Source organism: Scleropages formosus, chromosome 13 (genome assembly GCF_900964775.1).
Source record: "Scleropages formosus chromosome 13, fSclFor1.1, whole genome shotgun sequence".
Classification (NCBI taxonomy): domain Eukaryota; kingdom Metazoa; phylum Chordata; class Actinopteri; order Osteoglossiformes; family Osteoglossidae; genus Scleropages; species Scleropages formosus.
Window position 1 is genome coordinate 14,621,644 of NC_041818.1, and position 9,475 is coordinate 14,631,118.

At 41.3% G+C, this 9,475-nt stretch overlaps 1 protein-coding gene across 1 annotated transcript; it reads left to right on the forward strand.

Annotated features, from left to right (window-relative positions):
* The first annotated feature begins 5,947 nt into the window (after window positions 1-5,947).
* Window positions 5,948-8,029, forward strand: LOC108929691 (cornifelin-like). The gene is made up of 4 exons (XM_018744381.1): window positions 5,948-5,994; window positions 6,854-6,930; window positions 7,022-7,176; window positions 7,410-8,029. Exons 2-4 carry the CDS (start codon window positions 6,867-6,869, stop codon window positions 7,497-7,499), a joined length of 309 nt encoding a protein of 102 aa, XP_018599897.1. The 5' UTR covers window positions 5,948-5,994; window positions 6,854-6,866; the 3' UTR covers window positions 7,500-8,029.
* The last annotated feature ends 1,446 nt before the right edge of the window (window positions 8,030-9,475 follow it).

Sequence of the window (9,475 nt, forward strand, 5' to 3'; positions counted from 1 at the left end):
ATATATTTTCGTTTGTTTGGGCATATTGTTTTTTCTTCAAAGTAATTTGCAAATAAAATACACCCACAAAAATATGAATAAACCTTTTAACCACAAGAATGTGGGTTTTGCACTTTCCTGAGTACGCACAAACACACCCATACACCCACTCGCATTGTTCTTGTCACAGGCCCAAGTTTAAAAAAAATTGAGTACCTTACTCCCCTGGCATTAAATACATCTGAACTTCAGAAACCTAATCTGGCATCGAAAGGAGAGGGTAATACACCATTGTGTTAATTTTTAAGTAAAAACTAATACCGTAGTAGACACTTGAAAGCTGTAAGTCTGAATCCCAGCCATTATATTATAGTATTTTTAAAAAAATACTATTTGGCTATTTCATTTACATGGGGGGCGTGGTGGCGCAGTGGGTTGGACCGGGTCCTGCTCTCCAGTGGGTCTGGGCTTTGAGTCCTGCTTGGGGTGCCTTATGCCCGGTGTTGCCAGGTTAGGCTCCGGCTCCCTGTGACCTTGTATGGGATAAGTGGTTTCAGATGGTGTGTGTATTTCATTCACTTCTGGTTCCCAGTGAACTACAGACCCAGCTTCAAGACAAGGAAACATCTCATACAATTCCAGGAATAACCAAATAGAGTGTCCCCACCACAAAGGACTGTGTCAATGATGAGGGCAGGAGACTTAGGAGTTGGTGTGGACCTAATGGCAGGTTCATTTATTGTGGTATAGACAAGGAGCAATCTAGGATCATAGTCGGCGACAGGTGTGGGTCATTCAAGGCACAGACGTTATTCTTGGGATGAAACATGAATCTAAGTCGATCAGGGGAGGCAGGAGATCTGAAACCAGGAAGGCAGCCACCAGGGACCAAAGGGCAAAGGACTAGAAGGCCAAGGAGATAAGTGGGGTTCTTTTGCTATCACAGGAGAAGCAGCTTGACTCAATGAGGTTCCACAACCAGTTGAGCCAGGACAGCTTCTTTCGTACCCTGCTACTCTGATTCGGGGCAGGTGGGGTTGTTTGTCTCAAGAGTGTAGGTGTGACGTACTGGAATCTTGTGGTCACCCCTGGGTGCTCCAGTTTTCTCCCATAATACAAGAGCATGTATTTCAGATGAACTGTTGATTATAAAATTGCCTGTTGTGTCTGAATGTCTGTATGTTATTTGTCTGTGGTTGATTACTGCTCTAAGGGGGTGTGGTGGCACAGTGGATTGGTCTAGGTCCTGCTCTTCGGTGGGTCTGGGGTTCGAGTCCCCCTTGGGGTGCCTTGTGATGGACTGGCGTCCCATCCTGGGTGTGTCCCTTACGCCCTGTGTGCTGGGTTAGGCTTCGGTTCCCCATGCCCTGTGTGGGGCGAGCGGTTTGGACAGACAGATTACTGTTCTGTCTAGGGTTTTCCATACCTTATGCTTCCAGGATAGTTTTTGAATATGGATGGATCAAATCTATCAGCACAGAATTTTCCGTTATCTTGAAGGTAAATAGCATCATCATGAGTTAAAGCTCTTCATTAATAACAAAATGTCTATTTTTGTACAGAGGTTGGGATAATATCTATTAGTGTAGAAAAAAAACTGAAACTTTTGCTAAGCATTGTGTATAGTAATGTATAGACAGGAAAATGTTATAAACTGACACAGCCTGGGGACGATCTTAATGTTTGTAAACTGGCTCACTTCAGCCCCAGCTTGTTGGATCTTTGTTGTGTTAAGGAGGTTTGTTAGCGAGCTGTAGGTACAGGAAAAGACAGACATTTGTGCAAATATGTGTAGGTGTTCATTTAAGGTTATTATTAGTATCATTCAGGTTAAAGCTAGAGTTCTTATCATTATTATCATTTAGGAATAGGTTTTTCTTTTGAAGAACATGGCTTGTGGATTTTCCTGGAGTATTACCTTGTCTCCATACCTTTTATCCATTTTGCAGTCTGCATCTTGATTTCATTTTTCTGTTTTCAGTTTTTTTTATCTGTGCATACTTGTGTCCTAACCCTTCTGCAGTTCCTCAGTTTCACATTTTATGCCGCAAAACCAACCGGCCATATTGTTTTGCAAAATATGCGATGTGATGTGTGATGAGAATGTATTGGTTCCTGGAAGGTCCGGTTTCCTCCTCCACAAGCACCGAATGGGGAGGAAACTATGATAACCCTGTGCTCATTGTCGTACGTAGAATTAACGATTGTCTTCATATGCCCTCGCCGTCATGTTCATTCCAGTAGCTCATACACCAGCTACACCATTCACTACTTATAATGTTTTGATGTTTTCTCATTTGCAGTAATACTGATCAGGACACTGGATGTCACTCAGTTTATTTCACTTATATTCCAGTCAAATCATATAAAAAAATATGGTGGAAAATCTATCCCAGACTAAAGAGGGAAGGTCTGGACTTTAAGGATTTTTTTTGTGTCCACTTCCTTTCTTTACTGACTCACCTGTCAATTAGTTTAGATTTATTCATTTAGCTGACACTTTTCTCCAAAGCAACTTATAATTATTTACCCAGTTATACAGCTGAGTAATTTAACTGGAGTAATGGAGGGAAAGTACCTAACTCAAGGGTGCTACAGCCAGAGGTGAGGCTCAAACCTACAATCTTTAGGCCCAAAGGCAGTTGTTCTAACTACTACGCTACACAGTGACCACTCAGGTTTCTCAAAGAAGACCCTCCATGATCGTCTGCTTGACCCGAGCAGGGTTGCAGCCTAACCCAACAACATAGGGCACAAGAACGAAGGGGGAGGGGACACACCCAGGACAGGACACCAGTCCATCACAAGGCATCCCAAGTAGGGCTTGAACCCCAGCCCCACCACACACACAGTGGGCACTGGCCAAACCTGCCATGATATTCGCAAAGAAATATTTTAATAAATACATTGTGCTCTACTGATTTTTGTAGTTGCTTTATTTTCTGTGTATCTTTGAGTTTAAGTGAAGGTTATAGTGGAACAAAGTAAAGCAGCACCAAAACACCTGTTGAAGTGCATTGTTGCAGAAGATAAAAGAGTAGGGCCTGGATATTTGCTGTAGCTCTGGCACCAGAGTGGCTTTGTTTGAAACCAGCTAGACAGGTTTGCAGCTCTTATGCTTCAAGTCCTTCCTGTGGTGGACTTGAATGTGGGCCTGATGACATTTCCTGCACTCAGTGCTACAAAGTTCACATAAAGAATATGAAAAGAGAAAGTTAATTCAAGTTTAATAGAGTTTTGATTTGTGTCTTTCATCAGAGTTAGGTTATTTCACATTGTTATTTGTACATCAGAAATAATGGACATACGGCTAAAGCTTAAATCCTGTCACAAACAGTGGTACTTAATACTAATATGTGTAAGTGAAAAATTTTAGTTTGTTATAGATTTCAAAGCTGAAGTTTTAGATATGAAAGGTTACATCACATCTGCATTACTTTCAGATTATTAATTTTTCATTTTGGATGGTTCAATGAGTATACCAGCCACTGATCCGAGGGTATTTCATTATACACTGAGGGAAAATTAATGGAGAACTTCAAATATCTTTATATTCCCCCCAGGGATGTTTGCTGTCCCCACTACTCTTCTCCCTGTACACAAATGACTGCATCTCCAAAGACTCCTCTGTGAAGCTCCTGAAGTTTGCAAATGACACTACAGCTATTGGTCTCATCCAGGATGGTGACAAGTCTGCATACAGGAGGGGGGTTGAACAGCTGCCTGGCTGGTGCAGTAAAGGCAACCTGGAGCTGAACATGTTCAAAACAGTGGAGATGATTGTGGACTTCAGTTGGAACCCCCTGCACTCCCCGCCACCATTTTCAACAGTACCATGTCAGCCATGGAGTCCTTCAGGTTCCTGAGTCATACAATCTCCCAGGACCTGAAGTGGAACATCTGTATTGTCTCCATCGTGAAAAAGGCCCAACAGCAGATGTACTTCCTTGACCAACTGAAGAAGTTCAACCTGCCACAGGAACTGCTGATCCAGTTCTACTTAGCTGTCATTCAGTCTGTCCTGCGTGCTGCTATAACTGCCTGGTTTGGCTCGGCTACCAAATCGGCTAGAAAAAGGCTACAAAGGACTGTCAAGACGGCTGAGAGGATCATTGGTGCACCCCTGCCTACCCTTCAGGTCATGTTCAAGTCCAGAATGAGGAAACAGGCTGGCAAAATCGTCACTGATCCTACACACCCCGGGCACAAACTCTTTACACTTCTCCCCTCTGGCAGGCATTACAGAGCATTTTCTGTCCTCCAGAACAACCAGATACAAGAACAGTTCCCCTCAGGCCATCCTCCCATCAACAATTAACACTCCCCTATAGGTCTGCTATCAGTGCAACATTGTCCAACCACTTTTGGTAATTTACTTATTTACTTTTTTACTATTTATATTTGTGTTTGTATAGTCTGTAAATGTTATTTATTTATTCTGTAATTCTGTGTCAGCTGTTTGTCTGTAAATACTGGAAGCACTTAGAACGACAGCAAATTCCTTGTATGCATCAGCACACGTGGCCAGTAAAACTGATTCTGATTTTGATTCTGATTTGAAATCACCTCTCGTGGTGTTTTGTGCAAGTTTAAAAATGTATCACCACATTTCTTGTTGCAAGATATTTCACATATTTAAAGTATTTGTAAATGAATTTTGACCTATAGTGCTGAGGCATATGTGGGAGGATTTTCATTTGCTACATATAATGTGGTTTGGATAGGAAATTCTGAATGTACTTTGATACAAGGCATCATGACCTGTTCATTCAGATGGGAGTAATATTTGACTGGAATGCTGCATATGGTATCACATGATGGATCTTTTCACAAAGGGTTCATACACAGTTTACACCAAACAGCCAGCCAGACCAGTTCTGAACACTTCCCTAGTTGATGCAGATCAGAAATGTTCAGGAGATGGATAAAAGGTTTGATCAGATTAGAAGAACAGACGCAAACAAGACAAAACTGAAGCCTGTCTGAGGGTAACACTTTTCTTGCTGGCAAGCAAGAGTGGCATTTCAAAATATCGAGAACTGGAAATATTTAATGACATATCTGACTTATTAAAGAACCAATTACTTAATGAATATACATATGAGAATACTAAGGTAAAGTAACTTCAAAGTTAACCAAAATTGGGAAATAGGTATACACAAATACTTGTGTATATAGTATTTATGAAACATTTCAGTTTTGCAAAATGGAATAATAGAATTTGTTAAATCATAGGTTTTGAGATCCAATGCAATATTTCAGATGAAAAATATATAAAAAGACAAATGTCTTCCATTAATTATTTCTTTCCTTTTGCTAACAGCTGCAGCAATTTATATTTCAATATGTCATGTTTTATACAGTCAAGTAAGCCTTGCTAAGGCATATAAGATCAGAAGTCAAGGTTTTTTAACTTGCTGAATACAAACTGCCAGCAGCAGATGATCAGCTATTGCTTTACATTCAATCTGCCTTCATGCAATAATGGGGCATGATGTGATCAGGCTATAATAACTTTCATTGTGCTTGTCCATTTCAAGCACACACACACACACATTTTCAGAACCGCTTGTCCCATACAGGGTCACGGGGAACCGGAGCCTACCCGGTAACACAGGGCGTAAGGCCGGAGGGGGAGGGGACACACCCAGGACGGGACGCCAGTCCGTCGCAAGGCACCCCAAGCGGGACTCGAACCCCAGACCCACCGGACAGCAGGACCGAGGTCCAACCCACTGCACCACCGCACCCCCTTCCATTTCAAGCAACGGGAATAATTTTTCTGACCTTGAAAGATTATTTTCAAGTAGCTAGTGTCAGAAGTTAACATTAATTTTTGTCTTCGGTTTTCACGTTGTCCAACAGATGGCGTTTGACACTGCAGAGAATAGATACAGTAGGTGTCGTCACTTTTTCATCATGAAGGTATAAGTAGCTGCTTGGTTCAATGCATTTCAGTGCATGACCTGCAAGGACTGGCGTGCATCTTCTCTTTCCTCTCAGGAGCTCATATTGGTAAGATGTCATCTTTAAATAGCTATTAATAACTGTTTTATCTCAAGTTACTGATGAGTCTGGATATCCGAGTACTTTAATAATTACGTATGACTGAACAGCATATGAAAGATAGAGACATGCAGTGAGTACAGAGGTTAGAAAGACACATCAACTCCTTCCAGCGCTTTCCCTGAGAATGCACACTGGGTAGTCAAGTGGTTTCCACTTCTTGTAATCAAACCAATATGACTGAAAGTTCTTAATATTATTCAAAAGGTGAATGATGTAGACATGGTATGAGGAGCTTGAGCATTATGTTCAGTCTAACTAAATCAAAGAAACTGATTCACATTGGAATTAAGTGTCTTAATTATGATAGGCATCACTTAAGTACATAGTTTTTAAAACTTGCCATATTTCTACTACTTCATAAATGTACCTTAAGACAATTACACTGGGAAGAATAAGGTGCATTATTTGGTAAGTAAGGATTACAGTTTATATGTTCAGGTATTTACAAATGCAGGCAAAATTTACCAATTTTTGGAACTGAAAAGGGATTGACTTTAGTGTGCAGTGTAAAGGTTAAACTGTTTTTCTTCACATGGTTTAAATAAATAAATCACTGTGTTTCCTGGGACAGGCTCCAGACCACCGCAAGGGTGAACAGGATAAGCAGTTATTGAGAATAGATGGATGAATAGATAGGTGTATGGCTGTGTTAAATAAATGAAATTGAGCTGAACATGAATAGTGGAATACATGCAGACTGTGAGACACATTCAGTTCTATGTTGGAACACAAACAAGCATAGATAGATAGATAGATAGATAGATAGATAGATAGATGTGACTGAAGTACACCTGTCTGATTTTAGGAAAGCAATTGCCATGACCACAGATACAAACCAGTGGAGCACGGGCATCTTTGACTGCTTTGATGACAAACCTGAATGTAAGTGTTTTTTACTCTGTGTGCACATTATTTCATGTCCATATTACCATACTTCTAGGTTGTCTCATGCCGCATTCCTCTGTATCCCTAGGCATCTATGCTTTCTTTTGTTTGCCCTGCTTCGCGTGTAACACATCAGGGAAGTTTGGCCAATCCCCCTGGTTGCCGATCCTAGACTACTTTGGATCTGTGCCACCGATCGCTCTGCATACAAGGTTTTTCATGCGTCAGCGCTATGGAATCCAGGTAGGAGCAAACAGAAGAAAAAACTTGATTTTTTTTTCTTTTTTATATTCCTAGTCATCCACTCTGTCAGCATTATCAGCGAGTCCTTTTAATTTATTTTTGATTTTTAGCCTCTTTGTGTCTTTGTGTACTAAAGCCTGACATGTTTTGCATCTGATGTCAGGTCATCACACAGCATCTATGCATTGTTGTTGTTGGTCAGCTGTAACACTTTGTGTAACCCTCTGTGACAGGGTTCCATCTGGGAGGACTGCTTGTACTCCACATTTTGCTATCCCTGTGTCTGGTGTCAAATGTCCCGTGAAATGAAACATCATCAATAAATGAGCCATTTTAAGCTGGTAGTTTTTTTTTTTCTACAAGTTAAAACACTAAAACAGAATAATCATATTCGATTATATACGAACCGTAACATTATTTCCCAAAACATTCATTGCTCTCCAGCCATTTTATTTATCTAGCAAGCCACACTGGCCACTTGCAAATCAACAGGGTGCTGTTTCAAATAAGGAAATTAAAGCATACATACCATAGATTAAAATTTAACAAGATTCCCTTGTATATTTTAAGATATTATTGCAATGAATTGCTTCAGGTGAAGAATAATTGAATGTACTTAATTTGTAAGGTTCTGAGTTGTGCATCAGATGCTGAGTTTCCTGTTTTTGTATGTTTTCCCCACTCTACATAAAATCTGTTGATTTCTGAAAAATGAAAATTATGACTTAATGAAAATGTTGTTTTCTCTTTTTGCTTGGACTTTGATTCTAGGTTATTCTGCTTCTGTGGGCCGTTGTACCCTTGAGCAAGGTGTTTATCCTAATTGCTCCAATAAATATTACTCAGCTGTATACATGGGCAAATCATTGTACACCTGATAATGGAAGTTGACCTGAAGAAAAGTTTGAGCTAAATAAATGATATCTCTGATATTTATAGTTCATGCATTTTATTTTGTATAGTATTGTCATGTCCACACCCGCATCACCATCGTCAGCACCTGACACAGATTAGCACACACACCCTTAAAAGACTCTCCTCTGCTCCCGTTCCCTTGCGGAATCTTGCTGAGACAACCGTCCCTCTGCACTATATCCTGGTCTTTCTCATCCCTTGCTTCCTTTATCTGTTCTCTGACTTTCGATCCTTTGCATGATCCCCTGACCACATCCATGGATCCTCACTGTCACTCTGATCGCCGATCAACCGGCTCTTCACCCGTCCCTGACAACGAGAACTGGCCTGACCCCTTGGTTCCTGACGAACGATCCTGCACTTGGGTCCAGCCGTCCCAGCATCCTCGGTTCCGTGTGACAAGTATTGCTATTATTAGACTTTATTTATGTAATACTTTTATTCAAGGTGACTTACAGCAACTTTACAACCATTTACCCATTTATCCAGTGTATTCTTACTGGAGCAATTCAGGGCAAGTGCCTTGATCATGGGAATTACAACATGATAAGGATTTGAACTGTGGACCTTCAGACTATTAAGGCAAGGTTTATAACAAGACAGAAATGCCACAAGCTTTTAAAATTAATGCGTTATTACAGTTGAATTCCTAGAGGAATTTATATAAATAGATTTTTGAACATAATGTAATGGGCAGCGTGCAAACAACAGCAGCTGCCCAGGAAACAGATCTCTCATTAGTTCGACTGCCGCTGTTGCTGGTTCAGCATCCATGGCACGTTTGGTCTCAGCTCTGTACTTTTCTTCACATGGTTTAAATGTGTGGGTCACTTTCTGATTAGTAGCCCTCTCCAGCCCTGTGGTGTAAACACTACTTCTACTGACCTGTGTGAAAAGTATTTCTTAGAGGAACTGAATAAAACAAAAACAAACAGCACAAGGGGAAAAGAGGTAAACTACAAACCATACAAAACTGATCATGCCAGTCATTTCAGTTAGTTGCTTTGGTTCCCTTACACAGTCAAAAGACATGTTGCAGGTGAACTGATGACTGTTAAGTGTCCTTAATCATAAGTGGGTGTCTGTGAGCTACTGCCCTGCAATGAAGTGTCATCCCACTGAGTTCCTACCGCGGGTAAATCACTGTGTTTCCCGGGACAGGCTCCAGACCACTGCAAGGGTGAACAGGATAAGCGCACGCACACACACACACACACACACACACACACACACACACACACACACTTTCAGAACCGCTCGTCCCATACGGGGTCACGGGGAACCGGAGCCTACCCGGCAACTCAGGGTGTAAGGCCGGAGGGGGAAGGGACACACCCAGGACAGGACACCAGTCCGTCGCAAGGCACCCCAAGCAGGACTCGAA

What these genes read in the sequence shown, in the direction of transcription:
- LOC108929691 (XM_018744381.1), top strand. Translation starts at nt 6,867, where the DNA reads ATGACCACAGATACAAACCAGTGGAGCACGGGCATCTTTGACTGCTTT. An exon ending in CTTTGATGACAAACCTGAAT is followed by an intron (nt 6,931 to 7,021) that starts GTAAGTGTTTTT and finishes CTGTATCCCTAG; the next exon opens with GCATCTATGCTTTCTTTTGT. An exon ending in GTCAGCGCTATGGAATCCAG is followed by an intron (nt 7,177 to 7,409) that starts GTAGGAGCAAAC and finishes CCTCTGTGACAG; the next exon opens with GGTTCCATCTGGGAGGACTG.